The sequence below is a fragment of the Salmo trutta genome, chromosome 28, assembly GCF_901001165.1.
Source record: "Salmo trutta chromosome 28, fSalTru1.1, whole genome shotgun sequence".
In the NCBI taxonomy this organism is placed as follows: Eukaryota; Metazoa; Chordata; class Actinopteri; order Salmoniformes; family Salmonidae; genus Salmo; species Salmo trutta.
Genome location: NC_042984.1, coordinates 26,192,330 through 26,214,716, shown reverse-complemented (window position 1 = coordinate 26,214,716; position 22,387 = coordinate 26,192,330). Strand labels below are relative to the sequence as shown.

At 42.1% G+C, this 22,387-nt stretch overlaps 1 protein-coding gene and 1 long non-coding RNA gene across 17 annotated transcripts; one reads left to right on the top strand and one right to left on the bottom strand.

Annotated features, from left to right (window-relative positions):
- Positions 1–424: 424 nt before the first annotated feature.
- Positions 425–3,376, top strand: LOC115165887 (uncharacterized). The gene is made up of 3 exons (XR_003870247.1): positions 425–1,005; positions 1,458–1,560; positions 1,675–3,376. It is a non-coding gene; the product is annotated as an uncharacterized LOC115165887 (long non-coding RNA).
- On the bottom strand, positions 3,368–21,754 carry LOC115165885 (cold shock domain-containing protein E1). 16 transcript variants are annotated; one of them, XM_029719334.1, is made up of 23 exons: positions 21,662–21,754; positions 18,859–19,213; positions 18,605–18,692; positions 17,384–17,628; positions 14,802–15,000; positions 14,246–14,412; positions 13,400–13,486; positions 13,212–13,330; positions 13,029–13,110; positions 12,803–12,931; positions 12,076–12,201; positions 11,742–11,978; positions 11,161–11,325; positions 10,667–10,837; positions 10,357–10,368; positions 8,134–8,241; positions 6,480–6,655; positions 6,255–6,367; positions 6,019–6,138; positions 5,711–5,889; positions 5,320–5,483; positions 4,936–5,068; positions 3,368–4,819 (listed from the first exon to the last, which is right to left on the bottom strand). In XM_029719334.1, the coding sequence occupies exons 4-23, from the start codon at positions 17,507–17,509 to the stop codon at positions 4,772–4,774; spliced, it is 2,661 nt and encodes an 886-aa protein (XP_029575194.1). In that variant the 5' UTR covers positions 17,510–17,628; positions 18,605–18,692; positions 18,859–19,213; positions 21,662–21,754; the 3' UTR covers positions 3,368–4,771. The 16 variants fall into 16 exon arrangements, with proteins under 16 accessions (XP_029575194.1, XP_029575193.1, XP_029575192.1 ...); XM_029719333.1 differs by lacking the exon at positions 17,384–17,628 and adding an exon at positions 15,716–15,874; XM_029719332.1 differs by lacking the exon at positions 17,384–17,628 and adding an exon at positions 15,716–15,874 and having other exon boundaries at positions 18,605–19,213.
- Positions 21,755–22,387: the final 633 nt, after the last annotated feature.

The following is a 22,387-nucleotide window of genomic DNA, read 5'->3' as shown; positions in this document are numbered from 1 at the left end:
ATCTCCCTCTCCCGCAGCTGCCAAACCAAGCAGAGACCGCAGTTGCACTTGGCCAAATCAATTCATTAAATAACTATACATTTACTCTGACACGTCGCGACCCACCAGTAACAGGTCCGCGACCCATACATTAAGAACGGCTACCATAGAATATCTAATCAGGGGACTATTTCAGACAAATTGTCAGGGGCGCTGTGGTCATGTTTCATGACGAACAAGGGTCGGTAACTAATGAGGGATTACTGCATTGTTTGACAAGGACTGAGACAAAAAAATAATAATCTAAGGAAATAGTTGTGGAATGTTCCAGATCTTGGCGTATGCCTACTGGAGCTTTGGACAGTTTACCAGCATATTTATATATTCCATTCTGATAGAGATCACCCTTCCTGTCAGAAAGATATACAAATACACCCAGAGCCAAAAATATCTGACAGTTTACTGACGCAAGTGAACGAACGTTTACAGCATTTGGTGACATTGGAATAAGTAGCTAAGCGTTAATTATGTCCGCTCGAATTTGTATTTATACCGAGTAAGATTAAAGAAATGCATTAGTCTTGATGTAGCCTCGTCGCGAACCACGCGATTTGGGAGGTATGGCAACGCTAGACTAGTCTTGACAGAACAATGGCAATTTGAATTTTAAAATCGAATGTTGGCATCAAACACCAGCATAGGACATCACAAACTGGATACAGCACACGATACAATGCATACAAACTAGTCTTTGAATCCACTGTACTCAGAAGTATTGTAACAAAATGCCAATTTATACATTATAGCAGACATACTGAAACTGTCTTTATATCTGATCTGTACATATTTCACACAGATCAGCCCTCAATCTTTTTATTTGCAAGAGGGGTGGGTTCATTGCCGAAGTACTAGAAACCCAAGGGACTTCAAATTGGCCGTAATCACTCCTGTGCTCCTTTCCATCCCTTATAGAATTGTGCCTTCAAGCACAGTGGATGGCTCCCAGCATCGGATAAGGATTAAGAGGTAGGTGGACAATTTAACAGTATATGTATGTGATTTGACATCAAAACGGATTACAATTATCTTGAGCAATGCCCAAACTTGGAACTACATACATTTTAGCTTAAAAAATATAGTGTATCAGTTTTCACATCTGATTTTGCCAGTAGCTGGATGCTTTGTGCATTAATACCGTTGTTTGATACAAAGTTTTACCCTCAAATGGACAAGTTTTTGTGTACCTCCTTGAGTATCATTAGGCTCCATTTGAAAATACTGATTGCATTCAACTTACAAATATGTAATTGTGACTGTCCAAGCCTGGCCAAGATGGTGAGCACAAACTGATAAGAGAATGGCCATGAGGGTAATTTGTCAGTCTCCACCACTTCCAGTGTGTGAAAGTAATACCCAGAGACCTCAGAACCTACATTAATGCTGAATTTTGCTCTCATCCCATAAACTTTCTGAATAAGAAATGGAGGTTAAGGTATCAGTGGAAGGAGTCCCACATGTTGTCTGTGGAGTTAGAGAACACTTCCTGGCATGTGGTTGTCACAGCTTTGGCCCAATCCCTTTGTGAGTACACATCCAGCAGGATTTCAATTTTACTGTTTAATTTCACTAGAAACGTCCAATCCAAATCAATCTTCTCAGGTGATAAATTCATCCCTATCATCTTCCTTTGCTTAGGTCGTCCGGGGTGCTACACACTTAAAGAGAAATTCAAAGACTGAGTGGAATCCAATGAACAGCTTCTGAAGTCACTTGAGAGGTACGGCCAGCAGACCAGAGGTCGAGCTCACCCTGCTGCATCAAGGGCCGTCCTTCTGGGAAGGGCCTAGTAGAGGGAAAGGCAGCAGATACCAGGCTGCGGAGAGCAAATGCTGGGGGCAAAGTACAAAGGGGTAATGGTGGTCTTAGTACACCGTCAAAGCCTACCTCCCTTATCACGCCTGTGGCAACAAAACGAACAGCCACCGGAAGAAGTCCAAAAGAAAGTCCCCGACCCTGATGGAGGCTTGGGGATGGCTGGAGAGCCGGGGAAGAGTGAACCAATCAGGCCGCGAAAAAGGAAACAGCAAGGACACTGACAAAAGGGATGGTAATTCCCTGAATGTTTCCATCACCATGGATCCCTCCACTCCTGGGGTTTTGCAGAGCAAAGTCAGGAGAAAAGAGTGCCAAGTCCATTGAGCACCAGCAAATCTCTTGCTGCATGCGAGACCAGAGCAGGGACAGAGAAGAGTAACAAGCATTTCTGATGAGGGTGAGGATAATCAACATGTTAAAAACACGAAGAGGCTGGCACGGCCAAGATAAAAGCAGAGGGCTGGTACAATCCAACCAGTGCCCTTAAGATGGTTGATGAGAGAAGAAAGTTAAGAGGACTAGTTGCTCGCCAACAGACTAGTCTGAAAGAGCTGCAGGTCCAAATAAACTCAACGGATAGCCAGATTCACGAGCTGGAGGAGAAACAAAAAAGGTCAGGCAAACTGACCAAGAGGCCCAGCATAAGGTAGAGAAGGCAGAGCAGCTGGAATTTTAGGATAATGAGCTAAAGGTGGAAGAGGGATATGAGAAAGACTTGGAACAGTTCCTGGAGATGAAAGAAAAAGCTGTTGCGTGTAAGGCCAAGTTGGAAGAGTACAATGCAAGGACTTGATTCCTCAAGAGAGAACTATTTAAAAGGGAGAAAGTTAATGTTCCAAGCCAAGATGCCACATCTCCTGCTGCTGCAGGGTGGACAAGGCCAAATGAGGCCTTGAATCAGTCAAGAGCTCTTAGTCAGCATGGTAAATACAGACAGGAAGTTTGCTCCCAGAGAGAACTCCAATCTTCCTCATGCGCTAATTCCTTCAAACCCGATCAAGGATTTGCGGCCATCGTGGCCAAGTCCGCTTAGAGACTGGTGGACACACTGGTCTGAAGTCCAAAATTCAGAAACACAACCAAGGGTTGTGCATCGCTCCGAGATGACGATACATCTGGGCACCACCAGGGTTTGAACGAGGTAGAGCAAGAACTGAAACTTACGGTTTAAAAACAAGCAAACCAGTAACTTAGTGTGTGATACTTCAAACTGTGCAGGTATTTGTTCCTAGTTTTAAATTTCTATATTAAGGTTCTATGTGGCAACAATAAAATGCATTTCTTTAAGCAAACATCTATTGTCCTACCAAAAGTTGCTGAATAGCTTTTCCCAGCTTCAGTTTGCGCCACTGTTCAGGCACAGTTGTTTGAAAGTAGGGACAGCATTTATTTTTCACTGCACCGTTTCAAGACAAGTCTCTTGCTGCCATTTTGAATTAAATAGTTTCTACAAACTGCATGGAATTTAAAGGAACAAATAACTGCCTGGATTTTCTTTCAAATAAACACAATATGATTTTCATAAAACTTTAATTCATTTGCTTCATTCAAGACCATTAACAAAAGTACATAGGAGCGACTGTGCAGTTCAGGATCAACCCAGTGATCTCCAGAGTTTAAATAAATTGTCTCTAACTGCCGCATGTGCGTACAGGCACAACAGATCCCCCACCAACACCGCCAGAGCACAATAGATATCCTGATCCTTAAGACGCAACTTAATTCTAATGCTTTGTTACCCTGCTCTTTTTTTACTGAAGTTAAAATGTATTTTTGTTATATTGTGATGTTTAATCTTTCACTAAGAAAAAAAAGCACACATTACATACAGTATATTTCAACCAACAGGTACTTGGGATGCAGATCAGTATTATTTCTACTAGGAATAAAAAGCCATCCTTTCTTCATATTTTGGCAGTTGGGCTGGGGACAGAGGATATGTCATTTTTTTTTGTTTTTGTAGTTTAGGCACCGTATTCATACGTCAATGAAACAAAAAAGCAAAGAGGTGCAAAAAAATAAAGTACATAGTATAAAACTGCTCGATATAAGATGCCATTAGGAATTCTGCACCTGGGGAAATTGCTTACAAAGCGTGTTAATAGCGAAAAAGGTATCTAAAGGCTCCAGATTTGTGAAAGTAAATCCAAATCATATAGCCACTTAAACATTCACAGACAAAACAACACCATGCTTTCACTCCAGCTCTTGGATAAAGAGTTTAAAAAACTGCTCAAAAAAACCGAGCAGAGAAGTAGCCTCTGTTTTAGTCCACACATGAGAAACATCACCCTCCTTATGGAGGGAACTTTGCTTTATGCATTTTGTAGGAAAGCATAGTGAAAACCATTGGCAAATGATAATCATTTAGTTGCCTTGAGGGAGAACAATGAAGGAAAAGAAGCAGAAGAGCTCTAATACATGCCCACACACACACACACACACACACACACACACACACACACACACACACACGACAGGTTGCAGGTGCAGAATTCCAGACAATTAGGCAGATTCAGCAGATGGGACAAGAGACTGCCACGCAACCGTCACTGATTCTTAAGCGCACAGAAACCCTCAAAACAAATTCCTCTGTAACTTCTATCATTTCTAAAAACACCTTATACAGTCACACGCACACACTCAGAAGAGAGATCCCACCTTATATACTGCAGTATGAAACTGTATCAAGTACATCATACATGGGCAGCAGAGAACAAATGGAATGAGGGTTCCCTTGCAGGTGATGGAACATGGAGGGGTTACACATGCTTATTTCTCTGTGTGTATCAAGAGTGTGTGTAGGAGCATGTGTCCACAAGACAGCAAAAATCCTTTTCCATTGTTGATGTCCATTCTCACGTTGCATTTCTAAAATCAGGGCCCACCTAGTCAGACGGGAAGGGTTATATACTGCTCAGTCAATGACACCCGGTTGACGGGTCTTCCTCTCCACATTGAAGCCCTGGGTACAAAACAAAGTAGACCAGTAATAATATAATCAACACGCTTTGTAGATAAAAACAAAGTGTGCACACATCAGAACTTATTATACAGCATTACGTGTTCAAATGTGCGTACCTTTGAGTTGTCAGGGCCGCGGGGCTGTCTCACAATAACTAGGCGGGGGGCACTAGCATCATCCAGGGTGATGCTCTTGAGCCGGTTGACCAAGCGATCGGGACGGGGGGTTGCCACCGGTTTAGGCCCTTCACTGTGGGGGTAGAGAAACGAGGGCTTTTTTAACCAACAATATTCTGTCTAAGTTTAGGATAACTGGGTCATAAAATGAGACATGATTAGTAAATTTGGGGGCTAGAAATCCATTTTCACTTATTCAGTTCCATTGACTTTGGTCACCATCAAGAAAACGGGCATCATTATTGGCTAAGTTGAGGTAATACTTCCGTTTCCAAACATTTTACCCTACTTCATGGTAATAGTACACCCCCCTGCAGTATTTACCTAACTCTGCGCACGTTGCAGGCACTACATTTCCCTGTGCGTTGGTTGAGGATGACTGAGAACTCCACCTCATCCCCGGTCTGGAGCTCCAAGCCATCATGCACCTCTTTGACATGGAAAAACAGCTTCTTACTCTCGCCAACTTCATACGTGATAAAACCAAACTGGGGAGACAAGACATTACAGAATGAATAGGCATAGCACTCATAGGTAGCCACACCAATACCTTGCATAGTGAGAAAGCCCCAAAACAAATTATACATTCTTATTACTTCATGTTTGGGTTACTTACCATACATACTTAAATAAATGGCAGAATCTTTCAGTTCAATTTTGAAAGGCAATTTAATCATGTCCATCAGCAAAAGTGTTGACAAGCATGATCAGATACCTGGTCCTTGACGCACTCCACCAGGGCTTTACGTTGGGGGACAACGTTGCAGGCCATCTTCTGTCCTGTCTGAGCCACTGTGCACAGCTGGAACTTCACCATCTCGCCTTTCTGCAGACAGTCTGCCTTGTTCGCCATGCCCACGATGCCAAAGGAGTAATTTTGGCACTTTGTGCCATCTGAATGGGTACAGGTGGGGAGAAGAGGAACAGTCAATTTAGCCATTCGGTCATTATAGAGTAAGTGCATTAGTAAAAACATTAAATTGATTTGATGGACATAAACCTCCACTGCCAGCGGTGACTTACCTTCCTCCAAGAGCTCGATGAGCCCCTGGTACTCTGTCTGGGACGGGTCCACACTGCGCAGAGGGCGCACCACCTTCCCCAACATCACTGTCTCACCAACATCCTGCCCCACACCATTCACTGCAATAACAGAACACCATTAGCATACTCCCTTTGAAGGTTGATACATAAATGCTTCATTATAGAACTGACTCTGGTGCAAACTCAAACAATTACTAAAGCATTTTACTGCCTACCTGCTACCACCTTAGTAACCTTCTCAGCGCTGACTTTGTTTCCTTTGCCCTTGGACAGGGTGTATTCCACAGTGTCACCCAGCTCCAGGTTCTCCAAGTCACCACACAGCTCACTGGAACAAACAGGCAGCAGGAACAACCAGGCAGGATGAAAAACATATCTTTTTTGGACAGATCTAATGCCAACATATTTTACACTAGCTTGCATGTGTTGAATAGTTGTACCTGTAATGAAAGAAGATCTCTTGATCGTGATTGGCTGTCTCTATGAAGCCAAAGTTGTCTTTCAGGGTGGCAATGTATCCCAGCAGCCTCTTGGTGTTGACGGTGCGGTTGAGGATCTTGATGGTGACAGCGCTCTGTTGGCCCGTCCTCTTTACCTCATTGATGGAGAACTCCACCTAGAGGACAAGGTTGGATTTATTTATTTAACCTTTATTTAACTAGGCAAGTCAGTTAACCTCTACTACTCGGGCCCAGGAACCAGAATATGCATATTATTAGTAGATTTGGATAGAAAACACTGAAGTTTCTAAAACTGTTTGAATGATGTCTGAGTATAACAGAACTCATATGGCAGGCAAAAACCTGAGAAATCTAACCAGGAAGTGAGAATTCTGGTGCTTGTAGTCCTTTCAAGTCATTGCCTATCGAACAGTGACTTAGGGTTCATTTTGCACTTCCTAAGGCTTCCACTAGATGTCAGTCTTTAGAAAGTTGATTGAGGCGTCTATGATGAACAGAGAGCGAACAGAGGAAGTTGGTGACTCAGGAAGGTACTGGCGTTCATTGGCGCGCAGTCACATGAATGCGCGCCAATGAACGGCAGTACCTTCCTGAGTCACCAACTTCCTCTGTTCGCTCTCTGTTCATCATCACTTAGAACTTCAATAATATTCCAACCGGACGATTGCAATGTCTTGAAAAACATTTTGGAACACAGCTAAGACATTGCAATCGTCCGGTTGGAATATTATTGAAGTTCTAAGTGATAAAGGCCCTAAAGATTGACGCTATACAACGTTTGACATGTTTGAACGAACGTAAATAGAATTTTTTTAAACTTTTCGTCGTGACATTTTCCACGCGCTTCCTACACTTGGAGTAGTTAACTTAACGCGCTAACAAACTTAACGCGCTAACAACAAGGAGCTATTTGGACATAAATTATGGACTATCGAACAAAGCAACATTTATTGTGGACCTGGGATACCTGGAAGTGCCTTCTGATGCAGATCAAAGTTAAGTGAATATTTCAAATGCTATTTATGATTTTAGATAACTCAAATGGCAGGTATCTGTATTGCCTAGTGTATTTTTCTGAGCGCAGTACTCAGATTATTGCAAAGTGTGCTTTCCTCGTGAAGCTTTTTTAAAATCTGTCACAGCGTTTTCATAAAGGAGATGTTCATCTATAATTCTTTGAATAACAGTTTAATATTTTATCAACGTTTATGGTGAGTATTTTTGTAAATTGTTGTGCTGATTCACCGGCAGTGTGGGGTTTATGGATATAAATATGAACTTTATCGAGCAAAAAAATGCATGTATTGTGTAACATGATGTCCTAGGAGTGTCATCTGGCTGTTGAATAGTGTGAACCTTGGTGTGAGGTTATATAACATTCTTATTTTCAATGACGGCCTGGGTTAACTGTCTTGTTAAGGGGCAGAACGACAGATTTGTACCTTGTCAGCTAGGGGATTCGAACCTGCAACCTTTCGGGTTACTAGCCCAACGCTCTAACCACTAGGCTACCCTGCCGCCCCAATTTACAGCACATGCAAACAGAGCCAACTCATTCTCTCTTGGGGTTTGGTAAATTGCCATTTCAACAAAGCAAGTTTGAGCCAGTGTGAACTTGTTTGGTTTTCAGTACCTTGTCTCCTGCCTGTGGCTGGGCAGCTCCCTCCAGATCTTTGACGTGGTACGACACAGTCAGCTTCACTCCACAGTCCTCATAAGAAATCACTCCCTCTTCTGCTTCCTACATGAGGACAGACATCAGAAAACAGATTAGACTGGCAGTGGCTACTGCACTCCTCTCCAGAAAATCAGGCATTCAACTATTACAAGTGGATAACACCACTGCTGAGCATTAGGACACGTTCAAATACTTCAGAAAAATGCACTCAGCCTGGCAAAAATATAATTACTGATTTGATGAGGCTGGATTACAGTGCACATCAGTAATAACTTCAAAAGGAGGAAGGGCGGAATGATGCATTTTAAAAGTTTAGGAGTATATTAGCTGAACAGCAGTAGCAACTCCTTGTTAAAGCCAAGAGTGCAGATGACTGGCACCAAGATGTGCAACAGCACACATTCCAAAGCACCTCGTTAGCATTGACTAGTTTTGAAATCAACACCTTTGTACAAAGTGTTAAACGTAGGGCTGTACCCAAACCCCCCCATTCCCTATTCCCTGAACCCTTACATGACACGTATGTGTCACATGCACGTGACCAATAGGGCCTGGCCTATAGATCAATCACATCAACAAATTGGTTATAAACTCAGAACACAAATCAAAACAGATGCACTCAAAAATGTGGGAATATTTACTGGTTGCTCAGGAGGTAAAGGGGAAGTTAGATGTGCGGAATAAATTTGACCAGTTGTGGAAAATATTGGAGATCAAGAAAGTAAGGCGCAAGCGCTGTGTACATGTGTGCCAAACAGGTGCTGTTAGATTACAATATAATTTCCCCGACCGTTTGGAACAAAGTAAACACAATGAAATTATATGCATACCAGTCCAACTTTTGGGGGGGGGTAAATCCTTTATTACAGCAAAGATTAAAGACAGTCGCATTTGTTTGAATGCAATTTTCCAAAATGTAATGGTTTATTTATTGTTTACACTAATTATTTAAGGGTGGCTTTGTTATTTTAAATCGAAGACGCTTAAAAGCGCTTAATGATAATGACAGTTATAGTCACAATAAGAGATCGAGGCTTATTATTAATATTTTTCAGACAATTTGGAACAGTTACACTAAATAAAAGCAGAGGCTGTACTAACAAAACAAAAAGATGTAAAGCCATTATTACAGCATAGCAAAGCTAAAAAACAGCCACATTTGTGAACTTGTTTATCCGACGTGTTGTGGTTGCGTAAGGCTTGGTGCTCACGGAATAAATAGGCTATTAAAACAAACCGGCAACAAGCAGGATCTTCAACCGATCGGCATTGCAACCCCTCAGTATTAAAATTCTCATTGGTGGGTTTGAGGTGCCACTGTAGAATTGGTGGTGTTATGGCCAAAAGTAGTAGTAGCACATTTGTATAAGTAATAAATCACAATTTTTGATAATGAGCCTAAGATAATGAACTTTTTTTAGCTACTGCTCAACTAAAGAAATCTTGGTCGACCAAAAGCCTATAGACCAAACAGTCGACTTAACGGGGTCAGCCTTAGTTAAATGCCATATCTCCTTAGGAACTAGTAAAGTAAATTACAAGACTGCAAAAGTGAGAATAACATGTTTTTAAAGGAATTGATTTAAGAGGTTGATTAGGACCGAAACCAGTCAACCATGGGGTGAGGAGCACATTCAGCGGGCATAGACAACACCACTGACTTTAGCCTTGAGAAATATGCACAATTAGTCTATCCATTTGAGCAACTACAGTATTTTTAATTTATTTTTTAAAAACCTTTATTTAACTAGCAAGTCAGTTAAGAACAAATTCTTATTTTCAATGACTGCCTAGGAACAGTGGGTTAACTGCCTTGTTCAGGGGCAGAACGACAGATTTCTACCTTGTCAGCTCAGGGATTCGAACTTGCAACCTTTCGGTTACTAGTCCAATGCTCTAACCACTAGGCTACCCTGTGAAGAGCAAAGGTTAGGAAATGAGAGTGATTTAAGCAATTGGGCAAAAAACTATACATGATGAATTTTAAGTTAACTAGGGGAATTTGTCACAGTTGCCACGTAAAATGTCTGGCAAATCAATGTCATATCTAGCTAACATGAGACAAAATTAGTGGTTAGTACTTTGCCTCAGTGTCAACCCAGTAGGAAAACATTTTGATAGATGTATCTATCTAGAGTTGTTCAACTTGAAGGCATCATGCAAAGACAAAACTCCTACCTTGTCTTTTTTCTAATGGAGAGAAGGAGCATGAGGGGGAAAGGATGAAAGGAGAAAGCAAAGCAGAGAATTAGAACTAAGGAGTCAAATGAAATGGGCTGAAAAATGCCTGATCGTATGGGGAAATGTGTGCGTGCGGGTCTCGGAGCAGTTTTACATTTCGATACTGATCAGACTAGGAAGGGATGAGGAAAGAAAAGGCAAAGAAAGATCAGGCAGGGAAGGACAAACATGTACCGTCAAAATAAAAAAGGCAAACGTTGACAATGTCGCTGTGGGTTCCCAAGTGCTGCCCTGGGTGCTTTCGTACCTTCTCTTTGGCCTTGCTGGGGCTGGCGCTCTTGTTGTTGGTGATGGCTGCTGTGGCCTCCTTCTCCACCACACCCACAAAGCGCTGCTCAGACTGGGTGTGGAAGGAGACTGTGCCCTTGGGCAGCTTCTTGATGCGCACTGCGTGGTTCCTCTGGGCAGACAGCATGTCCTGCACAGGAGAGGGAGAAAAAACCTGTTTCAATTTGTGTTGGTGTTCGATAATGCTCTCATTGAGATTGGTTTGTATTGTGAGATAGCCAGACAGAGACCAAAATACAGAGACCAAAATACATTTGGAACACAATGTGCCTAGGAAAAGTGAATGGGTTCAAAGAATGAGATTTCCTAATATTTATAAGAATTTACTAGATATTCATTTCAAAATCAAGAGTTTCCCACTAAACTAACAGCCTTGGAAGATTGACAGAGAAAAAGAGGGAAGGTGAGATTAAAGGAATTTTAAAGACAGCAATTGTATATTGAAAAACGGACCATGGGCGTTCTCTCTGGACTCACGGGCACAACTGTGAACTCGACTTCATCAGAGATGTGCAGCTGGCCCTCCTCCAGCACTTCGCTAAAGTGAAAGAACATCCTGGCGTCCCGGTCCACACACTTGATGAAGCCAAAGCCGTCACGCATTGCAGCGATCACACCCTATAGGACAGAGAGAGCCGTTAACACAGCAGAGATGCTGTCGACTCTGCATGTAGACTGAAGAATCTGCTGAGACTGAATGGGATGCGCGAGTTCACGAGCTGCATTAGTTCTGATCCTTGTGTTTTCATCACTAATTATATGGACGTATCAGGATTGGGCGAAAACAGCCCCTAAACTGCTTCACTGAGTGCTTTGATTTTACTTTTGAGTTAACCGAGATTACAGAGACAGTGCACTGCAGAAAATGCCAATCCTTCCCGTTCATTCGGGACTGTAGGTTTACGCTCTCCCATTTAATAGATAACACAACAGTTTGAATATGAACTCGATTTTTTAGGAATGCAAATTTCAGGTTGCCATATTCATTGATTAAACTCCACACAAAGCTTCCTCAAATGAACTAGTGAGCGTACCATAGATCTCATGGTCCTTACCATCTCACGGGACTCCTTAGTGAAGTGGAAGGTGTCGGGCAGGATGTCGATGTTGGTGGCCCGCTCCAGCTTGTCCCTGCGGTCTGTTGAGATGTTGAACTGCACATGGTCGCCCTCCAGCAGGGTCACCTTGGACTTGGTATCCTTCTCGCCAAACAGGAGCTCTTTGTCCGTGAAGCTGATCCTAGCACAGATGCGGCCTGGGAGCGGATCATTCTAAAAGATTGTGAGGAAGAATACAAATAATCCAGGATTCAGTAAAAACCAAGCTCGGGTTAATTCTGAGTATGCAGGCATTGCGTAAGTTGCGGACCTGGTTCTTAGTTGGAACTTTAGGGATGACTTTGACGACAGTGCCTTCAAACTGCTCAATGCTGATGTCCTCAAAAATGACTGTTCCCTGGGCGAGCAGCCTCACGTCAGTGGCCACCTCTTTCCCCTAGAGAGAAAAACAAAATGCTTTATAGCCAATTTATGCTTGATTCGGCAATGTGGTCTAGAGGCTCTGTACGGAGGGTCTAACGCAATTGCGGAGCTCCCGGAGGCCAAATCGAGCTCCCTACGGCGATGCCACGCACCTCCCAAATTTTGTAACAACGCAGAGGGCTCCATATAGCGCCGCATTGAGATGATTGGTTGACGCTAAGTGGAAGAGCATGTGTAAACACAGCTCAGCTCCACGAAACGCAAGTAGTATGAATGCCCTGACATCTGCAGACACCATGTCACCATAAATGCTTTAGTTACTTCAATGTTGCTTTTTTCCTCTCCATTACGACATTCTATTGCATATTTACAGGCTCATGGCATCAATATGTATTCAGAATTTATACATGAGCAGGAGTAATTTCTGTTCAACAGACTTTCCTATTGGAGACATTCACTGTCAATTAACAGCCATTGCTTGATTTGACAAGTTGAGTCCCTAACATAAGAATAACTTGATTCCAATACTGGCCTCACATTCTATACTTTTGCAAGCCATTAGAACAAGTCACTAGAGTTGGCTAGCCAGAACGGTTCCATGTGATGCCACCTACGTTTCTCTCTTTGATGGTGAACTCCACGTCGTCGCCGGCCTGTAGGGCCTCCAGGTCACCCTTGAACTCGCTGTAGTGGAAGAAGATCTCCTTCACCACGTCAGCCCTCTCAATGAACCCAAAGGCCTCCTACCAGACAACAAAGGGTTATAGATTAGATTATAATCCGGCACATACAGTAGCCAATGTCCAGCCAGGGATCCACAAGGCTCTGCTGTGGCTTTACCTTGGTGGCACAGACAACCCCCTGGCACCTCATCTGTTTCTTCTTTACCAGGACAATGTTGTGAGCACTGACTGCACCAGTGCTGAAACACACAAAATATACCATGAGGAAAAGGCTATGGTAGTATGCAATCAAAACATTTTAAATTGTGAAACAATAAGACACTATTGAAAAACAACTCACTGCTTGTTGGTTTCCATGTAGAAGCTGACTTTGTCTCCCGTGTCCAGGTGCATGTTGCCCTCTATGTCGTCTGGGGTGTAGGTCAGGTAAAACACCTCCTGCGTGGGAAGGAATCCATACTTTACATTACATTGACTACCAGCCTTGTCATGAAAAGTATCTTTCTACAGGCCATTTGACAGTCTTACCCCGTTTCTCTCGTAACACACACTGCCAGTGGGCACCTGCCCTGGTGCAGATTTGCCATCCAGGTGAGTGGGAATCGCTGAGACAACCTAAAAGACAGCAAGAACCACAGGGGGAGATGGTTAAGAATGGGTTTTTGGGTGATTCAACACGATTGCCTTACTATAAATCATCGCACCTAAATAAGGAAATTACAATCAATCTTTCTGTGGAAACAAACTGGTTGATTTCAAAAGTATATCAAGAGAGTGAAGGGATACAAGCCTGTTATGTACTGTAGACACTACTGCATGAGATGTGAAATGCTTGAAATGCCAAATTTCTTCATTTGATTGAGTAAAGGCCATTTGAAGAAAAGGCTAATAAAACATCAATGGCTATCAAAATATTACAGCCAATCAAACCTACTCAATTTACTGACTTCATTTGTCATTCCTTTGAAAATAAGCCTTCAACTTAATTTAGGCAGAACTTTCTAGAGAAAGATTTTGGCTGTTTTGTTTAAACGTCAAATCTCACCTCCACCCGTGAACACCATCACCACACAACATGTATGTCGAGGACAGTCAAGCCCATTGTAAATCTCCATGGAAACAGATGATATTCCTAGCATTTCAGATAAACAGACCAAGGCCAACATAAATAACCGCAATAAAAATTTGGATTTAAAATCAGAGGGGTGGGGGGGTTCGTATTAAGAATGTACGCATCTATGAAACTATTAATAAACAAAAATGATTTTAAAAGATTTACAATGAGCTTGAACATACACCCAACTGACGAACAAACACCGACATTGAGGTGACAGGGACAAAAACAGAACCAAAAGTAAAATGGTGTTCCTTAACTGGATGAATATAACCATGCAGCACAGTAAAGGGAGAGGCGTGCGAGTCTGGCCCCACCTGGCCCGAGATGCGCTCCTCTGGAAGCACCTCTGGTTTGATCTTAAGCAGCTTCACTGCTATGGGCTTGCCAGTGCGCCTGTCTGAGGACACTTCAAACTCCACATCATCTGGAGAGGCAGAGGGGAAGAGAGAAGGAAGAAAACGGGTTGTGAGAAAATGTGTGTTCGACACCAAATGCTGACCGGACATTCATGGAGGTCAATCGACTTAAAAGCTACCCACATTAGCTTGTGAAGAGACCAAGACAGAAATCTGTTGTTACCAATTAGCCCCAAGGATTTTTTGAAGGAATTCTCATTTTTGGCCAGATGAACATTAGGTGGAGTTTCCCCAGACAGATTCATCCTAGTGTCAAGGAGAATCTCATTTGAAAGTGTTTTTAGTCCAGGATTAATCTGTGTTTGGGAAACCATCCCTAAAAGCTTGTGTTGTTCAGCACAAGGCTGGTGGATGAGACTAGACTACTAAATGACTAGAAGCAGCACTGGACTCTCACCTCCTATCTTGAGCTCCTGCAGGTTGCCGTTGTACTGGGAGCAGTGAAAGAAGAGGCGCGCCTGCCGCTCCGAGCACTGGATGAACCCGTAGGAGGTGAGCAGCTTCTCCACCACTCCTGTCTCCCTGATGCCCGCCGCCGTGCCGTTGGCAAAAGCTGTGTGCCCGTTGTTGTGGAGCATGCCAGGGTCAAAACTCATCTGAGCAGAACAAGACATTATTGAAAAAAAGAAAAACCTGACAAAATACAGCTCTGAACATTGAACGAGAGCAGATGAGTTTATGAGTGGGATTGTGTAAATGCATATGATAGAACAATTCTCTTTCACAAATGAAACTCCCACATCAATAAGATCTAATTTACACACAATCCATTAAATTGTGTTTCCTGACTGATGGTTGAACCAAAAGTTTGGAGAGACTAACCAAAAGAGCTTTCTGGTGTTCTGACCATTTCTCTTCTGAATGTCAGTGAGCACAGTAGGCCAACCCCAGATGGTTATGTTGATTCAGACCATTCACTACCAATAAAGGCCACACTGTATAGTTATTTCTAGTTGGCTCAAGAGAATCCTCCACTTCTATTCACTCAGTCACTATTGCAACTAAAATAAAACAAGCACCCCTGGATTGACAAAGTTGGGAACATTATACATGCAAAAACAATTGTTATAGGACTTAATCTTTATCCAAACCTACTACAAAACCACTGCATCTCCCATTGACTAGCACAAGGCAACATGAACTGGGTGCTACAATATGACTTCACACAGAACCAAAAGTCCATTAATTGATCTCCCTCAAAGTAATCAAGAGCCACTGCAAAACAAACCATGCGGTTAGCTAACATCCCCCTGGCAGTCATTACCACTGTGGGTGCAACTGATGCGATGCCCACACAACATGCCCACTTACTGATCTCTGATACAGGGGGGTCCGCTTGTGTTTTTTGTGGGAGACAGAGAAGGAGCGGGGGATAGCCACCGCAGAGGTGGAAGGAGCAGTATTACGTGCCAAAGGGGGTTCGGAGTGCACCCTCTCCATATCCAACAATGGGGTCAGGACTGGGACACACTGTTGGGGGGGGTCAAAGGGTGATTGGGAGATTCAGATACTTGGCGCTGTGGTTTTGCTCATGAGTTTTCATTCCATTACACTGTAGCTTTCTAGGTCTTTGACGTTTTCTTACACCAATTGTGAAAGTGAGGGGCAAGTAAAAAACATTTTTAAAAAAACAGATCGATACTGACCGTGGGAAGCGTAATTCCATAAGAGAAACTCATAAATTAAGTTATTAGCAGAGACCTAGCATCTAGTATTATGGATGGAAATGCATGTGCTGTTTGGCTCTACAACACTAAAATGGGGGGGGGAAGGTCCCTGCGAGGTTGTCTTTGAAACACCCTGCAACAATCAGCATGATCAGTAAAACGAAAATAAACATTTGCCATTCAACATCTGACGGAATAGAACAAAGCGTTGAGAAAGGTGGTCATGTAACATTTTAAGTTATCGTTATTGATTGAAATAATGTTGAAATAAGAGTTGACAGAATCAGAAAGTGCTGATGTGAAAGACAGGTTAGACAGAAGCATGTCTACACAGTAAGATGATAGTGGGTACATGAAGGGTCCCAGAGCAGCCTCATCTGTTAGGTCCCTTACTAGCATAGCATCAATGTCGAAAGTTGAAATTCCCAGTAGTTAGTAGATTGGATGGTCTGTCCTTAAAGGGATGAATAATCCCATTTGCTGGTTCGATAACTAAGATTCCAGACTAAGCGACATTGAACGGCACCAGCCATCGGGGAAACAGTTTAAAATCAACTCGTCTTACAAACTAGTCTACCTTAGTTTTAAATGAGCTTATTTCAGTCTAGTTATTATTTGGGAAAGAATGTCAAACTGACATTGTCTAAATCGTTTTGTCAAGTTCCTACTGGGCACATTATTTTGAGCATTAACGTCACCTGAGGGGTGTACTACAAAGCAGGATCAATGAGTTAACCAGCTAACTTGACAAAGCAGTGAAATTTGAAATGGGCATGGTATAATTGACTCAACCAAAAACACGTTTTGCTTTCGTAATAAACCAGAAACTCAATAGTAATTTCTTCACCTCTGCATCAGAATCCTGCTTTGTAGGTCACGTAATTTAATTTTTTTTTTTTAAGTCACCCTTTATTCCCACTTCATGTTACATTACACTCCCATTGTTTTCCTTTGCCTGTACTAGATGACTAAACAAAACAAACTTCAGTTTGTTTATATTGCCTACATAAGACAGAAATTGCAGCACTAATCATATCCCACACCACTAATCTCAGGGGGCGTGGGGCATGGCACAAAGCATTTACAGCCTTAAATTGTGGTGGGTAAAAGCTAATTTGAAAGATATCCAAATCCCAAGTAACCTTTAGACCACCCTGTAACGGCTTGACTGCACCTGAGCAGAGGCTAGTCTCTGAGCCCCGAGGAATGGAAAGGTAAGGCCAGTCAGAGCAGAGAGAGGCAGGGCAAGGTGGGTGAATGGGTGTTCGATGGGGGGGAGACGGAGGTAGGTGGTGGGGAAGATGGAACTTACGGATCGGCCGTATGGTGACAGGCTGAGTCCGACGGGGGAGGTGCTGCTCAGGTCAGCGCTAATAAACGCGGCAGGTGGCGACGTGGGCAAGGTAAACTCAACAAAGCCTTTCCAGGGGCTGCCCATATTTTTCCATAAACTCAAGCCAAACTCCACCCCTTTGTTGTACTTGATAACTGGTTTGCTTGACTGCCTCGATTTGTTATTTTTTTCCTTTTTTGCTCAACCACCCAACCTCTGGATGTCTGCAAGGGTGAAAATGGGAAAGGGACAAAAATAAATAAAGGGGGAGGCAAAAAGGTCAGCCAGTGAACAGTGTCACAATTAAGGGAAAGGGTCTGTGGGTGTGAGGAGACAAGGGAAAAGGCGGCTAGATATGACCAGCTAGAGGGGCAGGATAAAGAGGCAGAGGAAAGATTGCTAAACTTCAATAACGAAGTAGGCCTATGGCAGGGAAGACTGGCTCACTAAAAGCCTTTATCTGTGCTAAATCTCTCTGCTAGAGTTGGAGGAATTAATTTATCTTGTTACCAATTGACCTAAAACAAGTTGAAGAATGATTCAGCCCTATCAAATAGATGCAGAAGTCAGTCATAATTTGAGGTACAGGATGGTTAGTCCTACTGCATCTGAAATTCAAGTCACTGAAGTAAATTAGGGGAGCCGTTGTGCATGTTGTCACCAAAAAAAGCAAGTTTATTTAATATATTAAAAAAAAACTACCATCTAGGTAAGGGGCAATATTCCCCGTCTTTGTTAAAATGGTAGCAGATGTGCACATGTACAAGAGCAGAATTGTTGGGACATTTATTGGGTTACTTGTGTTCATTATCATAACAAATATATCTCCACATTCCTGCCCTATGACAGCACACCAGGGGACCAGTCTGGAACTTGGGAAGGTGCGTTTTCCTCTTCATTGGTTCAACATCAAATTTAACACAAGCATCAATTTGTATATAAAATGCCATGTGATAAACCATTACAGTAGTTTGCAAATGCATTTATTAATTGTGTCCTATCAAATCAGTCCTTGATATGTGTAGATAAGTGAAAGCCTCATGCAAGGTAAATACATTTTTTGACATGCAACTATATTTGGAAATGGCTGGGCCTATATAAGGGATGACTTTCTAGACACAAACAAGAAACAAAGACAAGTTATTCAAAACCACAACACATTTATGAAATAAGTAAAACAAAGGAAAAAAATGGACCTACCTTGATTTGGCGTCTTGAAACTTCTGGTTGTCTTGAACGCCTTTGCAGATCTCACACACTTATTTGTTACAGGTTTCTGGCACAAGTTCTAGATACGAGTAGCATGAAGCAAAAGGAAGAAAAAATATTTTAAAAGGCAAAAGCAGGTGCAATAGTGCTTGAAAACAAAATAAACAGAGCAAGAAGAGATAGACGAAGGAGATGGGATAGTAAAGGAACTGAAAAAAAAGAACAAATAGCAGCTCTCTAGGCACCCCAGGGTAGAGTCAGTGGTGAGGATGAGGGCGGCTGGGAGTAGCGTTGGGACGTGTGCTTTGTCAAAGCTGTTGAGTAGGCACAAACTTCTGGTCTCAGATCAGTTATCTTCACGGTTTTGCAATGTTGGCGAAAGATTGCTTCTCGAGTGTGTTTCGATTGGGCAGGTGTGTATCTTTGGTGTTTTCTTAGTTTAGTTGCTTCTAGATTTTCCTTTGAAGTGATCCTTTCCTTGAGTTGTTGCGACTGTACGTTTCGGGATGTTTCTCTTGAATTTGTTTCTTCGTTGTGATCTGAACTTGAAGAAGCAGTTGCGGATGGTACAAAAAAAATTCAGTTCCGTTTCACTTCATACTGTTGAGAAAAAGAGATCCACTATTAGTTTAAAATTAATCAGATTTAGCCATTATCAATGTACATATAGCCTACTAATTTGAATAAACAACTAGCAAATTGCACAACTCCTAATGAATGTGCCATCAAAGACATATGTCACCATTTATGATGGTGGTGGTACCATTAGCCCATAGGTTGACAATAAATTAGGACATCATGTGTTGGAAACACTGCAACAAAGTACTAAGGGGTTAGAATTACAGCATTCTAAACATACTTTCCAGATTCAAGACCACTATGAAAAACCATTACAGGCACCTGTAGACTAGTGCCCTGGGTCACTTTTCATGTGAATTAAACTCCAGATTCTTCGCCCCCAGACTCCCAGGCCTAAATATAGACCTTCCTCAGCTGCCCCTGCACACAGTGCCAGCTGACTAGATACTAGAAGTCCTGCAGATACTGATATGTATGGCAGTTTCTAACCAATAAGGTCTGTAATTCTATGAGCAATGTGGATCATGACAAAAGGCTCAGACACTGAGCCTAACATTTAACTGTGTAGGACTTTGCACAGTAACAAGAAGCTGGGACACATCCACAAAGTTTAACTAATCCGTCATGGCTGTGTCACAATGAGTGCTAAATGTTGTGAAAGGGGTCAAATATAATTCCAATGAGTGGATGGGTCTTTAAAGCTCATATTTGGGATCCAGGTTACAGTTGCTTATGGACAGCAGTGCTAAATTGAACCTCTTGGAAATCAGTGTCATAGAAATTCTACAATCTTTGACTTACAGTCCATCATAATGGATCCCTTTATACCACTTATCTACATAAATAACCATTATAACACCCTGCCATTCTATGATTTCAATTCACATCTAAATTAATATGCATCTTGACAACACTGCCATTAGTGACAGTTTGGTTGCATGTCATTGTGTATTTAGGCTGTCAATGGATTGGCACAACTACCACCTAGCAAGGTTTGTTGAGACAACACCTGTACTGTCAAACTAAAGAATGGTATGCAATTTAATCCCCCTTGGTAATAGGGGGACGTTGGTTGAAAGGAGTGGGGAAAACATTCACTCTGAAAACTATTGCTTAATAAAGCAATTAAGAATATCAACATGGTTAAAACAAAACTGGAACTTGGGAGCGAGTGCTTTTCAGTTGCTCATGACGCAGCCATAAAACAACATTTGCCTACCAGTGCCCACCCACTAAAATCACTGGCCATGATCGGCCTTTTTGCACATATTTCTGAAATAGGGGCTTCTGAACTCGACAATGTTCGACCACCTAACTTGTTCGTCATCTTACTTGCTAACGTTACCTATTGTTTTGATGCTTCACCAAATTCATGTCAGTAAAGCATACTAAAGTTGGCAACAACAAGCATACGTACACGGCCTCGTCTCAGCTAGATAACGTTAGCTGGCTAGAACTGTAGCATTCATGGATCATGGCAACCTAGCTAGGTCGTTCATTATTACTAGTCGTAACGTCACTTAACTGTTCCTGTTGGTTGAACAATGTCTGACACCAAGCAATTCATGAATTACCAACCAGCTTACTATTAGCTATAACTATGCACAGCCATGTGATTTGCCACCAAGCAACCACGCTTTGTAATGCAGTAACGTGGCCTTCTAGCCAACGCATCATTAGTTTGCATAGCTAGCTAGCTGATTAAGTTTAAACGCACACTAATTAGCTAGCAAGCTAACTACAAAACACAAAGGGAGGTGTTAAATCATTGTCAAATCGAATGGCTAGTTAACGTTAGATATTTGTTAAACGCTAACTAGCTGACATTAGCTAGCCAACAACGCGTTAGCTTTACTTCGCTAACTAACAGTTACTACGAGCACTTGGCTAGGTAATCATACATTAAAATAGTTTGTTCCTAATTCATGGAATTGTGAATACAAACAATGTCTATTGTGCCAATTTCAACAACCCCTTTACTTCGCAAGGGTTGACATTTTAAGATGGGCAGGCGCATTAGTTAGTAGTGTGGCACCGGACAACAAAGGAACTGCGACAGATAAATTCGCTAGCTTGTGGCTACCTAGCCAACGCTTGCTAAACTCGTGCAAGTCCAGATAACAAATTGAGTCAGATCGTTTGTCACTTCAGCAAATTTGTTTAACGCCAAACATAACGTGATGATACCGGTATGCATTAAAACAACTGATCATGTTTATACCGTTTATTAATTACGTCAAAACGTTTACCAAAATAGCTCCCTAGATAGATAACGTTAGCTACACAGTACAGTAACGTGTCGGTATGATTTAGGACGAGTAAAAACACCGGATAACACTACCCCGCCTATACGCTTTGAAGGATAAAAACTTGGTTCAAAATGATTTTGTATCGCTATAATTTGAATATAATCTCATATTAATGGGGTTGCAACCGTAACTTTCAATTAGTAAATTAAACAAAACTCACCCCAACAGCTTTCAGCACTGTCACCAGCGCCGCCAGAAGCAGCACGGCACATTACGTAGTGATCGGAGTGCGATCCTATCGCGATATTTCATATGATAATGAGAGGTTATGCCAGAGATCATGGATATAATGACGAGATACTTGTGTCACAAATCAAAGTTTATTGATCGGGTACACAGGTCAAATCAATTTGTATTGGTCACATACACATGGTTAGCAGATGTTAATGCGAGTGTAGCGAAATGCTTGTGCTTCTAGTTCTGACAATGCAGTAATATCTAACAAGAAATCTAACACATTCACAACAACTACCTTATACACACAAATGTAAGGGACGAATAAGAATATGTACATATAAATATATGGATGAGCAATGGCCGTGCAGAAGATGGTATAGAGCAGTATAAGCATATGAGATGAGTGATGTAGGATATGTAAACATTATTAAAGTGGTGTTATTTAAAGTGACTAATGATAGGCATAGACAAGATGCAGTAGATGGTATAGAACAGTATATACATATGAGATGAGTAACGTAGGATATGTAGACATTATTAAAGTGCCGTTATTTAAGGTGACTAGTGATACCTTTATTAAGTCCATTTATTAAAGTGGCCAAGGATTTGAGTCTGCATGTTGACAGCAGCCTCTCTATGTTAGTGATGGCTGTTTAACAGTCTGATGGCCTTGAGATAGAAGCTGTTTTTCAGTCTCTCGGTCCCAGCT

What these genes read in the sequence shown, in the direction of transcription:
- LOC115165885 (XM_029719332.1), bottom strand. Translation starts at nt 15,844, where the DNA reads ATGGAGAGGGTGCACTCCGAACCCCCTTTGGCACGTAATACTGCTCCT. An exon ending in GGGTTGTCTGTGCCACCAAG is followed by an intron (nt 12,932 to 13,028) that starts GTAAAGCCACAG and finishes GTTGTCTGGTAG; the next exon opens with GAGGCCTTTGGGTTCATTGA. An exon ending in GCGGCCCTGACAACTCAAAG is followed by an intron (nt 4,820 to 4,935) that starts GTACGCACATTT and finishes TTTTGTACCCAG; the next exon opens with GGCTTCAATGTGGAGAGGAA.